This window comes from Sceloporus undulatus, chromosome 1, assembly GCF_019175285.1.
Source record: "Sceloporus undulatus isolate JIND9_A2432 ecotype Alabama chromosome 1, SceUnd_v1.1, whole genome shotgun sequence".
Classification (NCBI taxonomy): Eukaryota; Metazoa; Chordata; class Lepidosauria; order Squamata; family Phrynosomatidae; genus Sceloporus; species Sceloporus undulatus.
This window is the reverse complement of record NC_056522.1, coordinates 360,186,240-360,213,559: the sequence shown is the minus strand read 5'-3', so window position 1 is coordinate 360,213,559 and position 27,320 is coordinate 360,186,240. Positions and strand designations below refer to the sequence as shown.

General features: G+C 40.2%; 1 protein-coding gene across 2 annotated transcripts in view; it reads right to left on the bottom strand.

Annotated features, from left to right (window-relative positions):
• The window catches only part of WDR25 (WD repeat domain 25), a 102,794-nt gene that overhangs the window by 32,654 nt on the left and 42,820 nt on the right, over positions 1–27,320 (bottom strand). For both annotated transcript variants that reach the window (XM_042448083.1, XM_042448092.1), the window contains exon 3: positions 13,015–13,162. In XM_042448083.1, the coding sequence (XP_042304017.1) occupies positions 13,015–13,162 (148 nt within the window). The remainder of the gene's footprint in view (positions 1–13,014; positions 13,163–27,320) is intronic.

Sequence of the window (27,320 nt, the reverse complement as noted above, 5' to 3'; positions counted from 1 at the left end):
TTAAATAATTTTTTTTAAAAAAATTAAATATATAAATAAACCAGGACAAATGTAGAACAACATTTTCAAATGGAAGACACTTTAAAAAAAAAATGGAGGACATGCGAAAAAATTTGCTGATTTTTTTTTAAAAATGTTAATATAAATGCATGTTTTTGAGGCTTCTATAGACAGTTGCCCCCCAAAGGCCCCGGCGGCAATCGGCAGCAGAACCGGGCTGGTGCCGGTCACAAGGCCTCGCCGGGCCGCAGGTTGCCTACCCCTGGTCTATAACCATGGACTGAGATAAACATCCATCCTTTAATCATCCCATTTATGAATATTCGAAGCATGTTTGAAAGTTAAAGGGCAAGCCAATACATTCTATTTATTTGGAATACATTGTGTTTCAGTGTTTCTTATCGTGATTGTCGAGACTTGAAGGGCATTGCATTTGGTCCCCTGCCAGTACACATGGTTATCAGGGACCATTAACACTTTAGTGCATTTCAACAAATCCATGTAGCTGCCTTCCTATGGTGAGCATTGACATGTTTTAGAGGCAAAGAGGCAACTGTTAAAAGCTTGATCGTAACTAGTTACAGGCACAGAAATTAGTTCCTTGTTCAAATAATAAAAGTATAATGTTATGATTGTAACTTAACAAGGAATAATTTTACTCCTTTTATGGTGTAACAAACTTTTCAGATTCAAGGAGATTTACTCAGTGCAGTCAGTGGTGGGAAAGGAACAGCACATGGTCAGAGTTCTGTTTTATGCTTTACATCACAACAGTGCCTCATGCTGCTGTAGCAAGGAAAGACAAGAGGGTTGATCTAGCAGTTCTAGTAGGCAGCTAATTGAACATAAGTCAACAGTGGCAGCTAAAAAAAGCTAACGCAATTCTAGGTTGCATCAACAGAAATATAGTACAGTGGTACCCCGGGATACGAAAGCACCGCCTTACGAAATTTCCGGGATACGAAAAAATCCCATAGGAAAAAACTGTTCCGGGTTACGTTTTTTTTTTTTTTCGGCTTACGAAAAAAATTTTGGTGCTTTTCGGCGCTTTTTCGCACGAAACGCGGCTTTCCAGCGCTGGCGCCTATGGCTTTTTCGGGTTACGAAAAAAATCGGGTTACGAACGCCGCGGCGGAAGGAATTAATTTCGTAACCCGAGGCACCACTGTATCTAGATCAAGGGAAGTAATAGTACCTCTCTATTTGCTTTGGTCAGACGTCACCTGGAATACTGCACCCAGTTCTGGGCACCACAATTCAAAAAGGAAGTTGACAAGTTGGAGTGTGTCTAGAGAAGGGCCACCAAAATGGTGAAGGGTTGGAAACCATGTTCTATGAGGAGTGATTTGGGGAGAAGGTTAAGAGGTGACATGCTAGCCAGCCATTTTCAAGTATCTGAAAGGGTGCCATATTGAAGATGGTGCAAGCTGGCTTTCTGTTGCTCCAAAGACTAGGGCCTGTTACAGACTGCCAAAATAAAGCTGCTTCAGGTCTCTTTGGAGATATGCTATTTAAATGATGCATGGGTCCTAAGAATTCGGAAGCTGCACCAAAGCTGCACTCCAGTGCTTAGGAATGGAGTGTGGCTTTGGCACAACCTCCGGACTCTTAGGACCCATGCATCATTTAAATAGCATATCTCCAAAGAGACCCGAAGCAGCTTTATTTTCACAGTCTGTAACAGGCCTAGGACACAGAGCAATGGATTCAAGCTGCAGGAATTCCACCTCAACGTTAGGAAGAACTTCCTGACAGTCAGACCTGTTCAACAGTGGAATATGCTGTCTCAGAGTGTGGTGGAGTCTCCTTCTTTAGAGGTTTTTAAACAGAGGCTGGATGGCCATCTGTTTGGGGTACTTTGACTGTGTATTCCTACATGTCAGAGGATTGAATTTGAGGGCCCTTGAGGTCTCTTCCAACTCTGTGATTCTATGATAGAAAGTAACCGTAGTACTACAGGCCAGCAACTTTTTAAAAAGTAATTAAAAGTGCCTATTTCATTTACTTTTACAAAATAGGAATGATTTTTACAGAGAAACGCAAGATCCACAAAACAGTGATACATCTACTGGGACAACTAAAACACACAAATTACATCATGAAAGCTTTTGAAGCTTCACTGGCTTCTTCATCATTACCTGATGCAAAAGCCAGTGAAGTACTGAAAGCTTGTATGATGTATTGTTTGCATTTTAGCTGGCCCAGTAAAGGTATCACTATTTTGTGGATTTTTGATTTTGTTGTATTTTGCTGCATGGCCAACATGGCCACCCTTGAATATGTTTTCCAGAGAATGTGGCCATACAAATAGCCAACTATTTTTAGGGCCTTGGAGATGTAACTGTCACCTGTTTATTTTTTTTAAACCTATTTAATGAGGTATGTGTCTTTAGCCAGCAATAACAGGCTAGTACCTATGTTGTTAAAGTATGTAACGAAGCCACCTACCCAACATGACTCTGCTGACCCTATTCAAAATTTATTGGGTAGCAGGCATATACACTTATGACCTTTCCACCTTCAAGCTGACAGAAAACAATTCTGCTCTTTCCTCCAATCTATCATCCAACCTCATCAAGCTCTAGCTGCTCTTAAATCTTCAAGCAAATTTGCTGCTAAGCCTAGGACTCCATTTCTAGATTCATCATGGACAGGGAGAATATAATTTGCACAACCCACAGAGCCAGTTGTCACAGACAAGTACTTCTAATAAGGGGATTAACTCATGAAGTATAAGGCTCTCAGTGGCTTCTCATTATGATGACTATATGCTTCTCCCAGGTTTAATGGCAGCATGTCTCTGAATACTAACTTCTGAGGAACAATAGCTGGAGATAGGCCTATTGTGGACATCTTACAGGCATATGTTTGGCACACTGTACAAAACAGGATTTTTTTTTTGTCTACTTATATTCTTTGGAACTTACATGTGTAAACTGGTTCATAAATGAAACACAGGAAATGATACAGCAAACAGTTACCCTCTGTCTGCAGAACTGATGAAAAATATGATAGTGATGCAGAATACAGAATTCTCCTCCCCTCTAGCAAGTCATAAACTGGAAAACTGGCAGGCATAGACTGTGGTCTAGAAGACTATGAACAGAGAATTACAATGGAAAGTAGTACCTCAAAGAGCAAGAGTAGCAGACAGGATGAAACAGATAAGATGAAGGAGCCAGACCAACTCCAAACTGTGGTGGGAGGAGGGCTGCTGGGTTTAAAAACAAACAAACAAACCCTTCCCTTACATGTTGTCCTGCATCTATATTTTCCACAGTTATTCATATGTAGCAGCACTGTGAAACAAAATGCCTAATTGTCTTGCAAGTGAATCTGAAAATATGGAAAATTCATGCAAATAGTTTCTATAGTCTTCAGTGACTGAGAGTGCTCAGGATCATCAGTAATAAATTGAAGATTAAGGATCAGAAAAGCTAATCCATAGCAATGAAACTGCTGTTCTGGAATAATGCTATGGTTTCCATTATCAGCAAAACAAAGATGTGGCACAGCCACACTTTGCCATACAGACAGCTTAGGTGCACCCCAGGAAGAGTCCAAATTAAGTCTGTGCCCTTGCTTCCTGCAAAATGCCCATCTTCCCAGTAGGACAACAGTTTCATCAGCTTTTGCCTTTAGAGAACTGTGTAATGTTGCACCATGTTCATGCCTGAATCTTGTTTTTGTTACAATAAGGGAATGGTTTGCAGGCATACGATAAAAGAAAAGTATGACTTAAAACAAGGCCCAGATGAGAGAGGCCCTCAGCACCATAAGTGCACTACTCTGAGCTCAAGGGAAGAGAAGGATATAAACATATCTAGAAACAATATTGATGTTGACCTCTCCAGCTTTGCTCTGTAACATTTAATAATTTAAAAAGACATGCCAGAACAACCAAAATCCATAGTTTCAAACATTTCAGCACATCTTACAACAATCAGCCTACCATCCACTGTAACCTTCACTAGCCCCAAATATTTCAATTTTTATCTCAGTCATTTTCAAATGGTGACAGGGAGTGATGTGTCATTATATCCAGTCACCATTTTGAGAGGGACTACAGATGAAAGCAATAATATATGAGCTTGTGAGGAAGGCACCAAAGGGGATCTAAGGGATAATTTGCTCATGCCCCCCAAGCAGTTGCCCATCTCTGATCTAGCACTGCTTGTTGTGAGCCTTCAAGTCATTTTCAGCTTATGGTGGCCCTAAGGCAAACATACTATGGGGTTTTCTTGGCGAGATTTGTTCAGAGGCCACCTCTGAGACTGAGAGAATGTGACTTGTCCAGTATCTCCCAGTGGGTTTCCATAGCTGAGCAGAGATTTAAACCCTTGTCTTCCAGTGTCTAAGCCCAGCCCTCAAACTACTATACTATGCTGCCTTTCTAGCACAGAGACATTGTGTAACAAAAGGTGTTTTTCTAACTGACAGTAGCTTAGTGGTTAAGATGCCATTTCTGATGATCGAAAGATCGGAAGGTTCACAGCCCAAGTGAGCTCCTGTCACTAGTCCCAGCTTCTACCAAATTAGCAGTTCGAAAGCATGTAAATGCAAGTAGATAAATAGGTGCCACTTCAGTGGGAAGGTAATAGTGTTCAGGGCCATCATGTTGGCCACATGACCACCAGAGCAGTCCTCAGACAATGTTGGCTCTTCGACTTAGTAACAGAGATTAGCACCATCCCATACAGTCGGTTACGACTAAACATTCATGTCAAGGGACTGCCTTTATCTTTTAGAATATACTAATGAACTGGAAAGCTCTCTGAGAAAATTTCCTCAGTGGCTGATCCTTTCTGACTGTGTGCACCTCTTCCTCCTGTTTATTTCTGCTACTCATTCATTCTTTCCTTTCCCTTGAGAACCAATCTATATAAGCCACTTGTAAAGCAAGTGAGGGACAATACTTTATCTCCTCACTCTGACCTCTACTTGCATGCTTCAAGAAAGCAGGTGAACAGGCAGACAGTGATAGCAAGGGGGAGAAAGCAGGGACACAAAAAGCCAGAAACTGACCATGGGGCCCCTAGCTTGGTGTGGCTATGGCAGGTGCTGAATAATACCTACCTTGAATGCCAGCCCTGAAAATGTGCACATGGTATAGAAGCACCATATTCATGAGCAATGCAATATCAGCATATAAACTACAGGCAACCATGTGGAAGGTTAGCTAGGAGCCCTGGTGGCACAATGGTTAAATGTTGGTGTTTCAGCCACAATGTTGTGAGTTCTATCTCAAGGCTCCAAGGTTGACTCAGCCTTCCATCCTTTCGTAGGTCAGTAAAATGAGTACCCAACTTGTTAGGGACAATGGGCTAACCATTTTGTAAACTGCTTTACAAATCAAATCAGGCTGATTCAGACTAAACTGTATCATGCATGGCAGGGGGTTGTACTGGATGGCCCTTGCGGTCTCTTCCAACCCTATGATTCTATGATTCTATGTTCCAAGTTGGTCAGATCAGCCCAATTCAGTTTCAGAGCAGATAAGCCCAGTCCAAAGTATAAAGCAATTAGAACAAAGTGCGTATGGGCATATAATACTACACATATGAGGAAAATATGATGGTGGGGTGATGGAGCAGGAAAGGAAGTAGGCTGCCCAGTGATAATTACAGTTTCAAATTTGGGGTAAGAATTTATGAAATTCACTATTCTTGGGGTCAGTGGAAATGGACAAGTGTCTTAAAGGTGTGCACACATATAGACACACACACACACACAAAGTTACTTAGGTTTTCAGCAAAAAATCAGCTCCTGGCAGAATAGCAGAATGCATTTGGGAAAGATTGTTTCAAAGTATGGGATCTCATCCTCTTTAATTCAGTTTGCCAGTCATCTGCATCTCTCTTTTCTTTTCACCCCCACAATATGGGTATTTCATTCACTCTTCAGATGCCTTGTTTGTTAAAGGTTAATGAGGAGTGACATATTTTAATTAGAGGAAACTGATCAACCACAAGTACAGCAATGTGGATAGCTACAAAGATCTCCCAGTGAATCAAGAAGGCAGAATTCTTAAATCAAAAATGGTTTGGGAGCCTCCGAGCATATGCAGAACATGTTTCTGTGCAAGTGGATCCAAAGATTAGTGGTAGAACACATGCTCTGCATGCAGAAGCCAGGGGTCCCAGGTTCAAATCATGGCATCTATAGTCTAAAAAGTCATTATCCTCTGGAATCCCCACAGTTAATCCATGCCCCGTGTGGAATAGACAGGATTAGAGAAATATCTGGCTATGTCAGTGTAGCCAGATGTGAAATTATTACAGCTGCACTAAGACTTCCGGACAGTGCTGGAGGATCTCACCATTGATGTCATCATTCTGTTTCTGGGTATGGGGACATTGCTTATCCAGTTTTGCTCACTACTCATGATGGCATGGAATGGTCATGCATGTGGTAGATTTCAGAGCCAACTGAGTAAAACCAAGGGAGGGATACAACTTAGCCTAGCAAAGGCATGCATGCGGAACTACTACATAACATTGTCTTTGGTTTAATTTTGTATGCCTCTTCTTGGACTCTCATAAGGAAAATTGTGTTACACAAAACAGTAACTTAGATGCTCCCATACAGTAGTAGCATGGGGAGGCAAACAGCAGACTCATCCTAAAAACAGAAAGCCATAATTGGTCCCAGGGCTTTAAGCGTCACACGTCAAATTCAGAGGAAGAAACCATTTCCCTAAACTGACCTAAAAAGAAATTAAGAGAGAACCCCAAAGACATTGCTGAAGGATAAGTTAATCAATAACAAAATGAATTCTGCATGGAAATGCGGTGAACAAATGGTTCAGTAAAATAATGCAATTCTAATATGTACAGCTGGCTTCATGTTTTTCAAGTGAGAAAGCATCCAATTTGGATTCCAGTAATGAGCTGTTTTTTGCTGAGAGCCTCACTGACGTCTCTGCAAGAAAAGCTGGCTAGTGATAAACAAGAATAGGATAAGGAAGATGGTGTCAGAACATACTAGTTGTATTATTTAGTTCAAGCTTGTTTTTCCATAACATCCAAATACACAAATGAAACATGAGGAGGGGGAAATCACTAAATTATAACAAATAGCAATGTTTTATAAAATGTCAAAAGCCAGGAAAAAAATCAAAATACTTAAAATTAAAAAAAAAACATTTTAAATAGGCCATGGAATGGTGCTTCTTCAGGAGGAACACTGTTACATCACTTAAAAGAGGGCCTATTCTGACAGTCATAGAATCATAGAGTTGAAAGAGACCACTAGGGACATCCAGTCCAACCTCCTGCCATGCAGGAAATCCAAATCAAAGCATCCCCGACAGATGGCCATCTAGCCTCTGCTTAAAGACCTCCAAGGAAGGAGACTCCACTACACTCCAAGGGAGTGTGTTCCACTGTCGAACAGCCCTTACTGTCAGGAAGTTCTTCCTAATGTTGAGGTGGAATCTCTTTTCCTGGAGCTTGCATCCATTGTTCCAGGTCCTGTTCTCTGGAGCAGCAGAAAACAAGCTTGCTCCCTCCTCAATATGACATCCTTTCAAATATTTAAACAGGGCCATCATATCACCTCTTAACCTTCTCTTCTCCAGGCTAAACATCCCCAGCTCCCTGAGTAGTTCCTCATAGGGCATGGTTTCCAGACCTTTCACCATTTTAGTCGCCCTCCTTTGGACACGCTCCAGTTTCTCAACATCCTTTTTAAATTGTGGTGCCCAGAACTGGGCACAATATTCCAGGTGGGGCCTGATCAAACTTAATACAGAGGCACTATTACTTCTCTTGATCTAGACACTATACTTTTATTGATGCAGCCTAAAATTGCATTGGCCTTTTTAGCTGCCGCATCCCACTGTTCACTCATGTTTAACTTGTGGTCTACTTGGACTCCCAGATCCCTTTCACATGTAGTCTCATTCAGCCAGGTGTCCCACATCCTATATCTGTACCCCTCTGGGGTATTAGCTATTCCTCCTAAGGACAGGATCAACATTCAAAATGACCTGAATAGACTAGAAAGCTGGTCCAAAGCTAACAAAATGAAATTCAACATGGAGAAATGTAAGGTACTGCACTTAGGGTCACCCAATCTCCACTCCTTAGCAAACACTGCCTGCAAAGATTTTCATCCAATAACCTCAGTGAGATCCATATGGAAGGCAGCATTTTCATGGGACAGTTAGAACAACCAACTATTTATATCCCTTCATTCTCCTTTTCTATGAATCTCTTTTTAAAAATTAAAACTTGTGGGTGACAAAAAAAAGTTTGCTTACTTGTTAATTGTGGTTTGTTCAAGTGGTCAGTTGGATATTCACAAAAAAGTTATTTCTGTGTTTGCACCACATGTAAAGAATTTTCTAAAGATGAGTCAGCAGGAAACCCACCTCTCCCAACATGTACATCAGTACTACTCTCTCCAATTTACCTTAGTTCTGGATCTGCAGATAAAAGTTATAAAGGTACAACCATATGCAAGCCCTTGAGAGAAAAGAGAGACCTGTATGAGCTCACAAATGACCACTTGAAGAACCACAGTTAGAGGCATATTTTTCTTCTTCATGGTCTCTGTGACTCCCAGAAACTGGAGATTAGAGGTTCCCTGTGAGGGGATCAGTAAGATGTCTGATGAACAGAGATCAGAATACTGCAGTAAAATAAAAGATATGAACAAATAAGGCTTTAGATGTCTATAAACAAGATTACCTTCAGGTCCCAGTGCAGAATAGTAAATATGAATTTAAAGATATAACAGCGACTTGGTAGGATGACTCGCATGATTTAAACGTAACAACTGTAGTATATAATCTATTCAAAAAGAATAGACAGGGAAGAAAAGGAAGGGGAGTAGGGGTTATATGTCAAAAGATGAATTCACTTGTACAGAAATCCACACAAGTAATCAGACAGGACCAGTTGAGAGCATGTAGGTAAAGACAACTGAAAAAAGGAAATAAAAACAACATTGTGGTAGGAGTTTACTACAGGCCACCAAACAAAGGTAAAGTGGTGGATGATTATCAGAAACAAATCTCAGAAATCTTCAAGATGCAAGCACTGTTATGAGGGACTTTAATTATCCTGCTATCTTGTGGAAGACCAAGGGCCAAAACAGATGCTCCTGCACATGCGGTCAGCCGAGTAGCTTCCTGGTGGCATCTAAACGCTATGCTCAGATGCCGTCCCCAACCCAGCACTTACTGCCATTCTGTTTTGCCACTATGTCTTCTCAGCAGTACTACATGCAAAATGGACCTTGGGATTATTATTGATCATAAGTGAATATGAGCTAGCAGTATGATACTGCAGCAAATAAGGCAAATGCTGTTTTAGCCTGCATTAGTAGAAGCACAGTTTCCAAGTCAAGGGTAATAGTCCCACTATATCCTACGCTAGTCAGGCATAATCTGGAGTAATGCATTCAGGTCTAGGCACGTCATTTTAAGAAGGATATAAACAAGTTGGTGTGCATTCAGAGAAAGGTAACAAGGATGATAAGAGGCATGGAGAACAAAACATATGAGGAAAGGTTGGAGGAGATGGACTTGTTCAGCCTGGTGAAGAAAAGACTGAGGGATGACTTGAATGCACTGTTTAAATGCACTCAAGGGCTGTCCCAGGAGAGCCAACGTAGTGTAATGTTTTGAGTGTTGGACTGCAGCTCTGAAAACCAGGGTTCAACTCCTAGCACAGCCATGGAAACCCTAATGAAACCCTGATGAAACCCTGGGTGACCTTGGGCAAGTTACTCTCTTTGAGTCTTAGGAAAAGGCAATGGCAAACCTCCTATGAACCAATCTTGCCATTAAAACCCCATGTAGGTTCACCTTAGAGTCACCACAAGTCCAAAACAACTTAAAGGCACAAACCCAGATAACAACTTTACCCGCACTTTAACTTCCTTCCTTACTTCTTTCTGTCTTTCTTTGGTTCTTGAGATATATTGAAGATAGATTTCTTTGTGTCAGTCCACAACACACATTGTGCCTGTTTTCATTAATGAGGAGACTGTAGGACTTGATCAATAGGCAATGTCAGTTATTTGAAATAGCTTCTATTGTATGCATACTCTCTTCTTCATCTCATCCTGAATTGTCCAGATCTTCTAGCTCAGGCCAGCAGGGGGGGAAAAAGACACTGTGACTTACAGTCCTTAAGACCTAGTGTCTACCTGGAGCATCCTTCCACATTAAAGATCCAACCGGAAATGCTGGCTCTACTCACCACTGCTCATAAGCTTAGTACCCCTAAGTTTTACAGTGCTAAGTGGTAGGCATTTCTACAGTTTTTGCAAATAGGCCTCCATAACAACATTTTACAATCAGCCAGGTTTTTTTATACATCTTCAAGAAAAGGACCCATTTCAGGCCACAAATTGGGTAAATGTAATGGTGTTATCTGGCTATTCTTCCTGCAGTGACATCCATCTTGGTTTGTTCATTCCCAGATTAACAAGTTTTTTAACGGTTTAAGGAAGATATGTTTGCTTTCCAATACCATCTTAGACTTCATCTATTGTTCTGGCACAGCTTGTCAACAACCATTTGATGCCATTGCCACATTGGACATCTGACTATTTACATAGAAAGTGCTCTTTGTAGTGGCCACAATAAGACGAGCTAGTGTGACCATAGTATCAGCCATGTGCTAGTGAAATGTATGGACAGATCCTTCCTGTGATTTTATAAAGACAATGTGGAATTGCATCCTGGTGCGCGGATGTTAAATGCTAGTACTGCAGCCACTCACTCAGGAACCACAAGACTGTGAGTTCAATCCCAGCCAAGGGCTCAGGGTCAACTCAGCCTTGCATCCTTCTGAGGCTGTTGAAATGAGTTTGTCCAGCTTGATGGGGACAATTACCTTATAGTTGTAAACTGCTTAGTGACTGCTCACTACAGTATGAAACAGTATATACAGTAAATGAAGCTGCTATTGCTATTGCTTCCTGCCTAAGGTGGTATCAGCACCTGTCACGGGCATAATGTTTCTCACTTTCTTTCAGCAACCAGCTTCTTCCCTGTATAAAACTCTACATATGATTAACATTTGTATTGCTTTGGCATATTATGTACACTGCCACCCAAGCCACATGGTTTCAGTGTTGGACTACGACTCTGGAGAACAGAGTTCAAGTCCCCGCTTGGGCATGGAAACCCCCTTGAGTGACCCTGAGCAAATCAAACTCTCTCAACCTCAGAAGAAGCCATGGGCAACATTCCTCTGAATAAATATTGCCAAGAAAACCATTAATGTGACAATTGGGCTCATATGAGAGGCACACGTGTAAGTAGAGCAATTTTGCAAAAAAAAAAAACAAAACAAAAAAAATAGACCCAAAAAATCTGGGTCGACTTTTCCACTAGTCAATGTAATGTACCTTAACTTTTATCCAAAAAAAAGAAAAAAGAAAAAAGGAATCATCCCCTTCTTTGAGTAGAGTTGTGAAAGACAAGAGCTTAGTCCATCCCAGAGGAACTTAAAATAAACATCAATCCCTGCATGCTCTCCATCACATTGCCAGAAAATGTCGGTGGCTTTTAGGCAATTCCCTTCAAAGGCGCACCAAGAGAATAGAAGGGGTCATTGCTTCTTTTAGGTTCTCCTAGGATGGACTAAGCTCTCAACTTTCAACACTCAGAGAAAGGGGTTATTCCTTTTTTATATATAAGAGTTAATGACGTACCTTAACTTTTGTCAAAAAAAAGGGAACCATCCCCTTCTCTGAGTAGAATGGTGAAAGGCCTTTTTGAATGCCTGGGTGGGAAAATGGTAGCTGCAATCAGGGACAGAGGTAGCTCTGGCCTTTTGCCTCTCCACAGTGCTTTCACATCTCATTTTTGATGTATGTGTGTTTTCTTAGCCTTGCCTGTACTTGGCCACCTCCCCCACGCATTGAACTGCCACCATTTACCACAGTTCGCTCCTCATCCATCCAACCTATAGGGTGAGCACAGTTATGTCTGCCAGAATTTTGTGAGTTCTTTAGCACCCGTTTTCTTTGCTTCATCCTTTGCATTTTTTACCCAAGTTTTACCCTTGACTTATCCATGGATCACATCAAAATCCATAATTCTGGCCCACAACTTATACATGAGGCCAACGTATATACAGATATATACGGTAGCTTAAAAATGTTAAGAAGTAACAAATAGACAGACAGAAAGATTAGAAGTGGCATCCTAGAAAAATCAACTGATGAATTAAATGTTTACATGTCAATCCTTAACGATCAGAAAGATCTCTTTCAGTAGAATTTGGAGCCAACATAGACAAAATATTAAATGTGTCATTGCAGCTAACATCATTTTTTAAAATACAAATTGGATAAGTTGGAAGCTGAAAACTAGCAGGAACTGAGCGCATGCAGGGAGGAAAATTAACAATTTCTTTCCCTTCTGTGTCCTCAGTAAAATCCTTCTTCTTCAGCTGATATTTCTTCAGGGAAAATACCATATCTGTGTCATTTTGGGATTTCCTAACAATGCAAATATACTAGCTTCAAAAAAGTGGAGGGAAAGATAAAATTCCATCCCCTTGCTGACTTTGGTCCCATTTGGTATCAGCCTCATTCCAATCTTTCAAGCATGCACTTTCAAGCTTGCAAAAGTTTACTTTTGACAGCCAGTTATTTTAACCAATGCCCCTCGCATTATAGTCTCCATTGGTGTCCAGGGAATCTGGTAGATTTTAGGCTTGGCTGGCATTACATTGAGGTCCCTACTGTATCAGTGTCTCTTAAAAATGCCAAAGCTTGCATATAGAGCTCACACAACAATGCTCTTCCCATTTTAGAAACTCCCATGGAAAGCTAACATTTCAAGAATATATCTTAAGATCCCATTTTAATTTAAGAATAAGAGTTCTAGCACCGATTAAATGACATTTTAAACACTTTTTTTTTCCTTCCCAGTCAGGATTTTTATACCTTAGTTTTTGTTCATTGTTTCTATTACTACAAAAATGCTCCCTTCACACACACACACACACACACACACACACAGCCAGAACAGTGTGTGATATTTACCTGTTTCAATATCTATAGAATGAACCATATTGTCAAATCCTCCACTGAGAAAACGACTTCCACATGGGAACCACTGAACCGCTCGAACAGCACAAGTATGGTGAGGGTATGTTTTTAAACAATAACCTTGATCCACAGCATCCCAAACCTGAAAGAAAAATATAATCAACTTTAAAAACACAAAGTAGCCAACTAAATGGATTTAGAGCTAGCAGAGAAGAAGCCTGCCATCTGGTTAACCAAGTGTCCCTTTGGAAGATATTTGGAAGTAACACAAAAATGCCTAAAATGAAGCAATTCCTCTAAAGTGGAATACTTTTAGTCTCTGTTGACAGGGAGAATCAATTATTTGAAGAAGTTAATTTCTTTTGACTGTGGCTGCATCTGGACTGCAGAAATAATGCAGTTTGCCATCACTCAGTGCTATGGAATTCTGGGATTTGTAGTTTTGTGAGATAGTTAGCCATCTTTGTCAAAGAGCTCTGGTGCCACAACTACAAATCTCAGGATTCCACAGAATGATGCCATGCCAGTTAAAGCAGTTAAACTGTATTTTGACTGCAGTGCAGATGTAACCTGAATAAAACTAAAATTGTCAGATTCATCCTTCACTACTGGGGAGGAAAATATTTCACAAGATTCACAAGCACAAAATATTCACAACCACCAATGAAACAGCTTTTGCTATGGCCTTTGATGCCCTGGTCTGCTCAATACCCACAACACAAAGAGTTCAAGAAAACCACAAGAAATCTTCTCCATCCCTTGAACAGCAGCAGTTGAATTCTCCATATTAATACTGGACAACTGATGTTCTGCATTCTTCATCTCAGCTCATCTGCAATACTGAATGTAAAATAAACAAGGAGAACCCTGCATTGTGAAGCTACAACAGATATTACTGGAAATAAATCATTATATGGCAGTACAATTTCCTAAAAATACTGTATCTGATCATGAAAAAGTTTAGTTGTTACATTTATCATGCCCAGCTCGTTCATAATGCATCTTATCACATTTGAAGCTATTCTTTATATTTCATCTCTGTGAAAACAATGCAATTTTAGTATGTGCCTAGAAGCCCCACTATTAAATGACTTTGGCGTAGTATTCCAACAGTGAGAGTATTTAACAGAAATTGGATTCCATACATTTACATTAACAAAATAAAATGGATTTTCACATAAAGCAGCACGTGGATACAAATGAGATACAGGTTCACTATATATTGATATATATTAATAGTCACAAAAAAGCAACTTCCATACCGATTTTTGGGGTGGCAGGAAGCAGAATGTATTTTCCAGAAACATATCTATTCATAATACATTAGGCCCATGGTATATGCTGGGGTTTGTTCCAAGATCCCCTGTGGATATCAAAATCCATAGATGTTCAAGTCCCAATATATACAAGGGCATATTAAAATGGTGTCCCTTATTCAAAATTCGCTTTTGGAATGTTTTCATGCCATGGAAACTTGAATCCATGGATAAATAATCCGTGGATACGGAGGGCTGACTCTAATTCAAATGTGAGCCTAGTTTTACTTCAGTGTCATCCATAGTTCAGCTGTAGTTCTTTCTCTGAAGATGCCAGCCACAGATGCTGGCAAAACGTCAGGAAGAAAATCTTGTAGAACATGGCAACATAGCCCGAAAAACCCAAAAAAAAACTATGGATGCCAGCCATGGAAGCCTTCGACCTCACATTGATATAAAGCTATTTGCATGAATTTGACTCCTACACCCATAGATTATTTGAAGTCCATGGTGCTCAGACTAGAATCATAGAATCTTAGAGTTGGAAGAGACCACAAGGGCCATCCAGTCCAACCCCCTGCCATGCAGGAACTTTCCATCAAAGCATCCCTGACAGATGGCCCCCCAGCCTCTGCTTAAAGACCTCTAAGGAAGGAGACTCCACTACACTCCGAGGGAGTGTGTTCCACTGTTGAACAGTGTCAGGAAGTTCCTTCTAATGTTGAGGTGGAATCTCTTTTCCTGTAGCTTGCATCCATTGTTTCGGGTCCTGTTCTCTGAAGCAGCAGAAAACAAGCTCACTCCCTCCTCAGTATGACATCCCTTCAAATATTTAAACAGGGCTATCATATCACCTCTTAACCTTCTCTTCTCCAGGCTAAACATCTCCAACTCCCTAAGTCATTTCTCATAGGACATGGTTTCCAGACCCTTCACCATTTTAGTCGCCCTCCTTTGGACACGCTCCAGTTTCTCAATGTCCTTTTTTAATTGTGATGCCCAAAACTGGACACAATATTCCAGGTGGGGCCTGACCAGAGCAGAATACAAACTCCCAAAATGTGGTCATAATGGGAGGTATATTTCTAATGAAGACTTAATTCAGCCAAATGGCTTAGCGACAAAAACCTGATTCCTAGCACAATATGGTATAGTTGTAGTCAGGATGGCAGTGTTGTTCATATAAGATAACAAAAATAAATATATTTTAACTTATTTTTAATTTTTGTTAGTGTTGTTATATATTAGACACTAACAAAAATAAATGTTTTAAGAAACAGGGAGAGCAAAAGGTAATAATGACTTTATAATTTAAATCAGTAGTGAGAAGAACCATTTAACAATTATACTTTGGTTTCAGGGTAATCAAGCTCTCTCATTAATCAAAGTTATGTGCTTTATAGTCACTGTTTTTAATCATGTGTTGATAAAAAATGTATCTACAAAGTTTATCAGCAAAGTAATATCCAGCTAATCTGCTAATGAGTCTCTTTATGAGACATTATGTTGATTTACCTTTTTGTATCAGAGAACAATGCTAATATCTCAAGGCAATATTCTATATTGCTATCTTCTCCTTGGCTTTATCAGTTATTTAGCTTCCAAGCTGCATACTACAATTAGTTTTTCAGGCCCCCCCCTAATCTTTTTAGCAAACCACCAATAAATTAGTGTTCCATATCTTGTTGTGGGCAAACATATATGATCCCAGCAATCTGAGGTTAGCTAGCAGCTATTTCAGGGATCCTCGTGCTGGTGAGGGAATGAAGGAGAAAACAGATGTTAACAGCAATTAGGGATGTGAATAATAGTTGCAAACTTTCTTGGCCTCAACAACAAGAAAATGTATCTCGCATCAGGATACACCAGTAAAAAAACAGTCAACTGCCATTAGGGTTTTTTTCCACTTCAAACTCACACACACACACACACACACACACACACAGAGAGAGAGAGAGAGAGAGAGAGAGAGAGAGAGAGAGAGAGAGAGAGACCTTTGTTATACATTTTTAATATAGGCAATATACAAAAATAAACTGTTTTCTGGCACAAATTTTTATGGTCTGCAAATGAAATTTTGCAAAAAAAAAAAAAACACCCTGAGAGTGTGAAAAATTAGCAGAAAAAGAAGCCCAAACTCTTGTCATCTTTCTCAATGGGAAGAAAACTTGTGGAATTTTTCATTCTTGCATGGGAGAACAACATACACAAAGATTAATATCTGAATGTCTAGACAATGCCTTATGTTTGATCTGGTAGGCACAATCTCTTCAGAAGACCAGAAGTGATGGTGATGTTGGAAAGAGGCATGAATTGGTCCTTGGTTGCATTCAGTCACATTGAATCAATTCAACTACAACTTCAGCTCCCGCCAAAGTAATTTAATGTTACCTTGAGACACAAAAGTCATTCTTTGACACGGCAAATGACAGGCCTTTGTTTAACACAGTCTTTTTGTTTAACTTAATCTTTTTCTTTGCCTGCAAATAGATACTCTGCTGGGCAATCATTTACTATAAAGTCTTTGAGAATGTATTTAAGGCAAGTGTTGCTGTCAGTATAGTTTACTTTGCCCTATTTGCTGAGAAGTGCTAAAAATGCTCTTGGAAATAACTCTTCAGAAAGACTTCATGATCTTGTCACATTTTACTAGACTAATAAAGAGTAAATCATATCTAGGTGGAATCTGGAAAGGGAAGTTTTGAGAAAGTGGATGATTGAATTTAGAAAGACAGGTTATAAATTGCTTAGATGTATTTGTGTTATTTTTTTCCTCCAAGGCGCTTAAACAATTAACTATGAAAAAGCAATTTCCACAACAAAAGCACAAGGTGAGGTATTTTGTAGTGTACATGCTTTTTTCATTTATTGAGAGGAATGAAGCTACTATCCTGTTAAAGAACGATTTTAGGAAAGAACATTTCACTTATCCCTTGGGAATTCAATCACACACATGAACGCAGGTGCTAACAGAGCCTGGAAAGGAACTTTAAGGAGTAAATCATTATGTAACTTGTTCCAAAAAAGGAAACTGTTACCTTAACCATTACAAGAAATTCCATGCCTATGTAACAAGAATGAGGATGAGATATCCCTATCGCATACTGTACTCTTTTTCTCACTTTTTTCAAAGGAAGTAGCCATAGTGGTTTCCATATGCTCTGGAAACTGGAATGAACCTTTAAAACAGTAGGGAAATCTCAATTTCACATTGTGCTCTCTAATTCCTAAATCCTGCTCACTCTGATGATTTTCTTCTCATATCCACCCTGACTCTCCAGATCCACTGCTTTGCTCCCTCTTTTTTAAAGTAAGCATCACCTATGCATGAGAGTGGTTACCTGCTCCCTACCTCTGAACTGGCAAACTGTTCACACATCCAAGAATGGTGACATTTCCTAGACCCATCAGCTATAGCTCAATTGAGGAGGGACTCCAAAGCCAGTGATATTGTCTGGCAATTTTACATTCCAGTGGGGAGTGGTCTTCAAAGTTTCATATGCATTATTTTACTCACAGCTCCAGACATGTTGTTGCCTGAAGCAAAGATTTTGTCCTCATCCCCATTCCAAACAAAGAAGCCAAATAGCCTGACTAATGAGTCTTTCTTTGACACTGGCATATCCTGCCATAGCAGCTGGTAGTGCAGTAGTTTAAGGAGCACTGGACATGTGAAGTCGAAGACTTCTTTCAAGGCCGGCATCCATGGTTTTTTGTAGGTTTTTCAGGCTATGTGGCCATGTTCTAGAAGAGTTTATTTCTGATGTTTCACCAGCATTTGTAGCTGGCATCTTCAGAGAATGCTGGCATGGAAGTGAGTTTCACTGAAATTCTGGACCATGCCAACAACTATTAGGTCAGAATGCACAGGGAAGCCATTGAAATCCACAAGCACCTAGACAACTTCAACAAGAAAGAAGAAACTCTTTAAGTTAGCAAGGCTTGGCTATCCGTCCTAAAAAACACTAAAATCATGACCCAGCAAATGCAAATGAAAACCACCCAGGGTTGGGGTTTTTCTCAGCAAACAATGGATCTCTAATTAAACAGACACAAATCCTCTTGGGATATCTTCCCACCCTGAGACCTTGCCATTCAGCAACAGAACAATACACAGATTAACATGGAAATCACTCCTCCCAAACAATGTGTGTGTGTGTGTGTGTGTGTGTGTGTGTGTGTGTGTGTGTATACACTCACTTCCATGTCAACATTCTCTGAAGATGCCAGCCACAAATGCTGGCGAAATATCAGAAACAAACTCTTCTAGAACATAGCCACATAGCCTGAAAAACCTACAAAAAACTATGGGCACTGAATAGGCTGTATGGTATTCACAGCTCTTTTCTTCAAATACCTTTTTACTACTCTGTACTCTGCAGAAACTACCACCTAATACAGCTACCTAATTCTGCTTACCTGGTAAGGCAAGCTCTGAACCAGCCCCTAATCTATAGTGTTGCAGAAGACAATACACTTTAACCTGACCAACAACAATGTTATCTGAAAAATGTTCCTCTCTTATGGTCTATCCTGTGTAATCTAAGAACAGCTTGCAGTGTCTTAGCCACTATGACAACTCTGCAATAAAATGCAAGTCCTCTTTCCACAGTATTAAGGCTAATCAATACTGTTTACAATTGTTAAAGACATGATATAAAAGCAAACCCCTAAGAAACCAATTATAATGATAAAGCTATCTTGAAAAATACATAATGGAAGGGCAATCTGCTGACGGCCAAACATGGCACTCAGCCACCAGAGTCTACATAAGATTTCATTTACCATGTAACCAGATCGGATGTCTAAGGAGGGGGCGATAGAGGACTCAGATAACGGACATAATTATTGGCACACATTACACTTTTGTGCACAGTATTTGAGTGCTAGCTATACTCAGTGAAGACAACACATGCATAATATTATGTAGAATTTCAATGTAAAACTGAAAGGGAGAGTGGAGAGGCAAACAGTAAGGCCCTTCTGTGTTGCTTCACTGAGATAGATTGGAGGCTACTTCTTCCCCATCACTCTCACTGTTTACTCCACCAGCAAACTCACATGCTGACTTTTGCATGTGCTACCTCACAAATCAACCCATAAAAATAAGCAGATCAATATTTGAAAGGACAGCAGAAAAATGGGTTCTTAAATCTCCTTAAGTAAACTGACCTTTCATGCAAAATCATTTGACAATTATTCACATCCAGTTCCTGCTCCTCAAAAATTGTAAGACTCTAATGAGCTTTCCAAATATACTCTTCTTCTTCTCCCCCTAGGCTGGTGGGTTTCTCATAGGCAATTGTCTGGCCACTGTGTGAATGTCATGCTGGACTAGAGAAGCCTTTGGTGTCTTCCCATATTCAGCTTCCCATATACATGGGCAAAGATGGAAGCTGCAGTCAGAACTGCTATATAATCACAAGGATGATTTGCAAACCCATTTCAAACTAAGATTTGAATCTATCTTTACAATTGGATTTTAAATGCTGTAGAAGAAGGAGAGAAAAAAACTAGAGATGTCATCAGTCTCTTTAGAAGCCACCTCCAGTAGGCTCTGTTGTTGTGTGCTTTCAAGTTGTTTTCAACTTATGGCGATGCTAAGGTAAATCTGTCATAGGGTTTTCTTGGCAAGTTTCTTCAGAGGGGGGTTGCAATTGCCATCCTCTGAGGCGGGGAGAGTGTGACTTGCACACGTTCCCCCAGTGAGTTTACATGGCCAAGACAGGATTCAAAACCTGTCTCCAGAGTCATAGTCCAACACTCAGACCACTACACCATGCTCCACTCCTCTCACACAACTGATATCTAGCAGCCATTCTACCAGATTGAATAACTTCATTATGGTAAGAACTTGTGCTCAAGCTTTCTTGTTTTCCTTATCCTTCTCCATCTCCTTTTCCTTTTGTGATGGTTCTCTCTCTCTCTCTCTCTCTCTCTCTCTCTCTCTCTCTTTAGTATTAAACCTAAGAGCCAGGGCTGTCCCTTTTTTGTTGTTGTTGCTGATAAGTCTTTCCAACTGTGGAATAGAGTATAAATACAATAAATAAGTAATTTCTGATCAGTGCTAATACATGTAACAAAATCATCGTTAACTCTGAAAATGGAAAAGACGGTGAGGAATCAGTACAGATTGGGGAGACTCATATAACTTTGAGGCTGACTGCAAAACTTTAGAGACACACAGATATCTACTTTAAAATTTATCAGACAGAATAGCTCATCCTGCTTTTCTAGATCACAAATGCTTGTTAAGCACTGCAGGTAGGCTAAACACATTTGAGCTGAAATAAATTTGATTAGCACTGTGATAAGCAGATTAGAAGAAATTGGAGTATATATGTATGTGCGTGTGAGTGTGCATAATTGAATTGTTTTAAGTAAGATGATAAAGAAATGAAGAAGAAAAGGGGAGGAGGGAGGGTACATAGGTGGGCATTTACATTAATATGAACTGACCATATTTCCAAAAAACATGTTTTCTTGAAGTTGTCTTGTATCAAATGTATGTTCATGAATAACTAAAGCAGCAAGATCATCTCACCATTGAACAATAGATGGATGTTTATCTTTCCATCCCCGGACTACTACTACTACAACATATATATGGGCAACAGTAAGAGTACGAGAAGTCAAAGGCTTTCATGGCCGGCATCCATAGTTTTTTGTGGGTTTTTCGGGCTATGGCCATGTTCTAGAAGAATTTCTTCCTGACGTTTCACCAGCATCTGTGGCTGGCATCTTCAGAGAATGCTTGCCTGGAAAAAGTGGGTATGTATGTGTATACGTGTATGTATGTATATGTATATATATACACACACATACACACACTGTGTGAGCCTGGGAATGCAGGAGTGATTTGCATGTGTATTGTTCTGTTGCTGATGGCAGGCCTCAGGCTGGAAGGCTAATGCAAAAGAGGATTAGTGTATGCTAATTGGTGATCATTATCTGCTGGGAAAGCCCCTGACTCTGAATGGTTTCCCATTTGCATTTGCTGAGTCCTTGGAATAGCAAAATAAGGACTTACTCCTAAGTAGGTTCATAAAGGATAATATTTTCCAAATTCTAAAATGAGCCCATGCCACTCTTAAAAAGAAGGCTTTCACTGACATCACATACAAAATGGATCCGCATCTTCAAGTGGAAAGAAGAATTTTCCAAAATACGTGGTGGACATTTCGGGAAAGCAAATCAAGGACTTCATAAAGAACTCTAGTACAGAACAGACTGTGCTTCTGATTTCATGAGGTGACTGCAATGTTCACAATGAAGCTTTAATTAGTATAACTATTACACTTAAATTAAGATACTTGCTGTTGACCATCTGTTCTGGCAAACTAAAATATCTAATAATTCAGTAGTCTAAACACTAACATGAAAGCCAAAGGGAAAAAGAAGCTCTCACCAAGGTGAAATTGAAAGCACAGATCAACTTCAAACATAGAAAGCTGGCAGTCTTTCTGCTGCTAAAAATCATTACCACATCATAATGCAGGACACATACACACACACATATATACACAGTGTCTGTTTTCTCTGTAGAGAAGCACAGAAAATTGAATGGCAGAGGAACTATGGCGCCCTGGTTTGCTCTGCAGGGAAGCCACAGCTTCCAGACCACGGGGCTTCCCCACGGCGCAAAAAGAACCCGCAAAAAGCAGGTTCTTCTTGCGGCGCAATTGTGACACCACAGTGCGCCAATGGTGCACTTGCTGTGTCACAATGACGCCAGGACGTGTGGATGCTAGGCGTCCATCACGTCAAAATGGCGAGGCATGTGTACAGGGCGCCGCCATTTTGACGCCCTCGTCACGTGCAAGGAGCAAGGGGCATCTCAAAGCGCCGCCCCTCACACATCATGATGGCGCCTCATAGTGCCCGTCTGGAACAGGCCTTTGGCAAGATTATGAAGAAATGACTAGAATCTTATATAGATTAGGTTTTAGTAAGTACATACAGCTGGCCTTCCTCATACTGAAAGATCTGTTACTAGTTAGCAAGACACATTGAATTATTTTCACAAGAAATACCAATGTAAATAAAAAATAAAATTAATCTCTACTGAAATTGTTCAGAATCATTCTGCAATACCTGCAATACCTTTCAGTAAAGTGGATTTTTAAAATCAAGGATGAGGAAAGTATGGCCCACACTTTCACCATCCGTTGAACTCCCCAAATTTCCTCCCTTAAATTTTTGATCTAATTTGTCTGTCCTTAGAAACCCTTGGGAAGAAAGTGATTTTCCACTTGAATTTTATTTTTAATCCTCCAACATATTTTAGGTCATAAAATATATTTTTACAAACTCTTTCATCTGGCCAGTTCTAAAAACTGTTTCTGACCTAAAAGCTGGCTAGGGAGAGTAAAACATTTAAATGGCAAAGTGTACCTCCCAAAACTTGTGAATAGGGCTGGAAAACTGGCTGCTTGGGAAGGTAGGAAAGGGATGCAGCCCACCAAGGTCATTCTAAGGCAAAAATGGCCCCAGATCATTGCCCAATCCTGGCTGAGAATATGGAAAGAATATTCTATTTTTACTACCTTATATTTGTCCACTAAAAGCCAGTTTGGGTCTTTCCCCTGTACCCCAAGTGACACAGTTCTGATATGAATGACTATTCAAAGGAGGAAGGGGAACACATGCTCAGGTGATGGGAGGGGAAAATCATTTTGGCACCAGAATGCTGGCTGGATGTAAATGGACCAAGATGAGACAATGGAAGGGCCAAGGAGAAAAAACACTTCAGAAGTCTAAGTGAGCAATGAGTGGGACACGGGTCATAGATGAGGGTCTTGTTGGAGGAACTGTTTCAAAAGAAAAGAATTCCAAATACCATTGGGAGGAGAAGAATGTCTCAGAGAATGTGAACTCAACATAGTAATAACACTGAGCATCAAAACTGCACATTAAAGAAGGAACCAAAGAATTACAAATTTAAACCAGACCACTGCAACAACAGTAGTAATAATATAATGATTACGCACTGGCGCGCGTCGATGATGCAAGCGTGGCGCTGTGATGTGTGGATGGTGTGCCACACTTGTGTCATGATGGTGGCCCCCGTGTGGACAGGAGGCCGCCATTATGATGCTGCCGTTATGTGCCAGGGTTCGGGAGCATGCTCCCAAACCCTAGAATCAGCGCCAGGATGGCGCTTCCCCATTTGATCCGGGCCTATGATGCCTTCTGACACCTTAAAGGGGAGTGGACCATGAAAGCCCTTGGTCTCCATGGTTTATCAATGAAGCTCAGTTACACACACACACACGCATATATATATATATACACACACACACACACACACACACACACACACACACATATACACACACGTGTGTGTTTCAGGAAAGATATAGTTCAGCTTTTGTGCAGTTATTGCAAGAGGAACCCTCTCAGAAATGGATGGATGGATAGCTAGATAGCTAGATAGATAGACAGACAGATAACTGTTTAACATAAATTGACAGTCTATTTCTTTCAATGCACTATGCAGTCAAATTTGCCAAGAATATTACCCTAGGAGGAACATACAATAGATTTTGTAATAGCTAATAGACATCTACTGCTTAGGAGCCATGCCTTTGCAACTGATAATTTATTGGTGACTTAGCATAACAGAACAATTAAAGCCTTATATGAATTTAAATACATTAAAACCAGGAAATCATTTAATCTGTTCACTTATTTCATGAATGATTTCATTGAAATCATTAAGATCTTTCTACTACTCCTTCCTTCCTTCATTTCTCCCTACCTCTCTCACTCTACTATCCTACAAAGCTACTGGGAAAAGGAAGGGTTGTTCTTACCAGAAGGCTGCACAGGAAACTTGCAAAGGGTGCTTCTATCCTCCTTCCATCATACTAGGCCAGGGGTCGGCAACCCACGGCCCGCGAGCCACATGCGGCCCGCCGAGCTGTTGAGACCAGCCTCAGCTCGGTCCTGCTGCCGACTGCCGCTGCCAAAGGCCCCGTGGGGCCTTTGGCCTGTTGTGGAAGCGCACGGGCCGCTAGCGCAGGCACGCGGGGCCATTGGCCTGCAGCACAGGTGCGCGGGGAGGAGGAGGAGGAGGGAGGGAGGAAGGAAGGAGCAGGAGGAGGAGGAGGAGGAGGAAGAAGAAGAGGAGCAGGAGGAGGAGGATTTCCATTCCATTTTTACAGGTCTGCTTTGTTTTAACAATGATGATGATGATGATGATGATGATGGTGATGGTGAAGGTGATGGTGATATTGATGTGAGCCAGCTTCAGAAGCACGGCCAATGTAAATTGCTGTGATTTTTACAAACTCATGCGCAGTGAAGAAAAACCACAGTCCCTTGACCAAGTACACACTTCTGAGAAGTACACTTGGTGCAAGAACTGTGAAACCAGCTTGACATGTTCAATATGCATAGCCATGTGAACCTATGTTCAGTGTGAAACCCAAAGAGTTTGGTTATGCAATAAGCATCTGAAATATGCAAGAGGCCATGTTAAGTAAAGCCATGTTCAATGCCCAAATGTGCTGTTTGGAATGGGGGAAGGGGGGGTTGGCCAGAAAGGGAAGTCCATTTCTGCCATCTGTCTAGGAATAATGCCCAAATGTCCTCCATTTTGATCATGCCTGAGAAACATGCATTTATATTAACATTTCTTAAAAATCATCAAAAATTTTTGGATGTCCTCCATTTTTAAAAAATGTGTCCTACATTTGAAAATGTTGTCCTATATTATTTAATTATTTATTTTTGGCCCCCCCCCCCCCCCCCCGTTGTCTGGGGGACACCAACCCGGCCCCCGACTCAAAAAGGTTGCCTACCCCTGTACTAGGCTTTTCTCCCTAGTATTTCCTACCCTTCTCTGCCTATGAAATCTTCCCTCATCTACATACAGTCAGACTAAGTGGACCACAGGTTAGCCACTTTTGTGTTAGTATGCCAGATGTGCAAAACCTTTGTGTGTCTAAGGCTGCATCCACACTGCAGAAATAATCCAGTTTGACATCACTTTAACTGCCATGGCTCAGTGCTATGGAATTCTGGAAATTCTAGTTTTCTCACAGCACCAGAACTCTCTGACAGAGAAGGCTAAGTATATCACAAAACTACAAATACCAGAATTCCATAGCACTGAGCCATGACTTTTAAAGTAGTGTCAACTTGGATTATTTCTGCAGTGTGGATGTAGCCAAAGAAGCAGCAAGAATGGCAGATTGAATAGTATAATTTCTGAAGAAACATTTTTTCTTGTGGCATGTTTCTGAGTAAGTAATTTGTCTTGAATTTAGATATAACCTTGGTGCATCTTTTTCATGTTCTCTTCCCTGAAAATGTACTGAAAATAACTGAGTTGTCATGCTCAGTTCCTCCATAACATAAACCGATTTAAAAACAAAAACAAATTTTCTTTGCTGCTTGCTTTAGCACCCTCATAAAACAACCACCAGAAGATAACAGTTGCTTCCAAACAAAACAAAAATTAACTGTAATTTTGGTAAATTGGTTTGATTGTGATAAGTGTGCTTCGAGACTGAACAAAAATTAACTTTAATTTTGGTAACAATGACCAAGCATTTCAGCATGTATTCCCAGAATTTGTATAAACCCAGCAATGCAATATCAGCCAGTGTGCCTCAACATTGCCTTAAGAACCAGCCTGTTCTTGCCAGATTAAAAAAGCTTGCTCCAGCAAGTTCATTAAAACTTAAATAAGAAAGCTGAACCATATCTGACTTACTTTACTTTTTTCTCATACAATGAGCAAAACTGACAATTCATTGAAGAAGTATAGCATATCCTCTGCCTTAACTATAATAGCAGTAGGGGATGCAAGACAACAGGCATAAGCATCCACTGGAAAGAAAGAGAAAGAAAATGAAAAGCCAAGGTCACTAAAGCAAAACCCAGGACTTTGTGTGCAATGAAGGAAGTTCTGCACTGAATTTAAATGCTCTATTTCATTATGCCGCAAGTGGCTACAAACTATTCCTTCCCTAAATAATTCAAGCCTTAGGGAATAGCTGCTAATACATAAAATGAACAAGATGCTTTAATGAATAATCCCTCTGCTGCTCTTATTCAGTTTATATTACTTTTAATTTGATTTAAAAGTAACGCTAATAACAGAGAGTTCCCCCCACCTTCTCATTTAAAGGCTGAGATAGGAACTGCCCACAATTAATGGAGTAGTTATATTTCTGTTTCTAATCTTCTTAGGAAAAAGTTTCTAGGGCAGTTTAATAGTTTTAACAATAACGAATTTAAGACATCATACACTGTGTCCTATGGTTCTTAAAATTGTAAGCGAAAAATCTAGAGAAAAAGAGATGTCATTTATATTATCTCCCCAACTGTGCCCTTTGCTCTGTGGTATCAGACCCAATCCCCCTTTTTTCAGACCACCTTGAAATGCAACTGTTGTTATATTGGCAGAACAAATTGATCTTTCAAAAGCATTTCGTGTGGCAGAAAATATCCCTTAAGCTATCTAATAATGCTTTCATTCTTTCTGCATTTTAAATAAAACAATATATGATCTTGGAAAAAGCTCATGAGATTCCCAAAGTTTTTTAAAAAACTAGTTCAAAAATCTATTCAGTCTGGCCCTCATTATCACAGAACTCATCAGTCCAAAACCTCAAAAGATCAAAATTGATCATTGGCATTTCTAACTGGAACAGGATAGCATCATTTATAAACTTTCAGATTTTATTGTGTTAAGGGGTCCTGTTCTGGATAATAGAAATCTTCAGAAGCTAATGAAGAAATTGGATCTGTTAACACTAAGCCCCATTGAAGTCTTTACTAGCCCTTCCAGTAAACTGCTTGCCTTTTAGGAAGGATCTTAAAACCTTCCTATTCCAACAGGCATTCCCCGAATGAATAAATATCCTGTGGGCCTCCCTCCTCTTCCGTGGCCAAGAGGTTGAGCTATGGGGCTTTTTGCTGTTGGGTTGATTTATTGTGTATTTTAATTTGTGTATTGTGTATTTTAATCTGATTGTATTTTAACCTGCTGTGAGCCGCCCTAATCGTAGGAAGGGCGGCATATAAATAAAA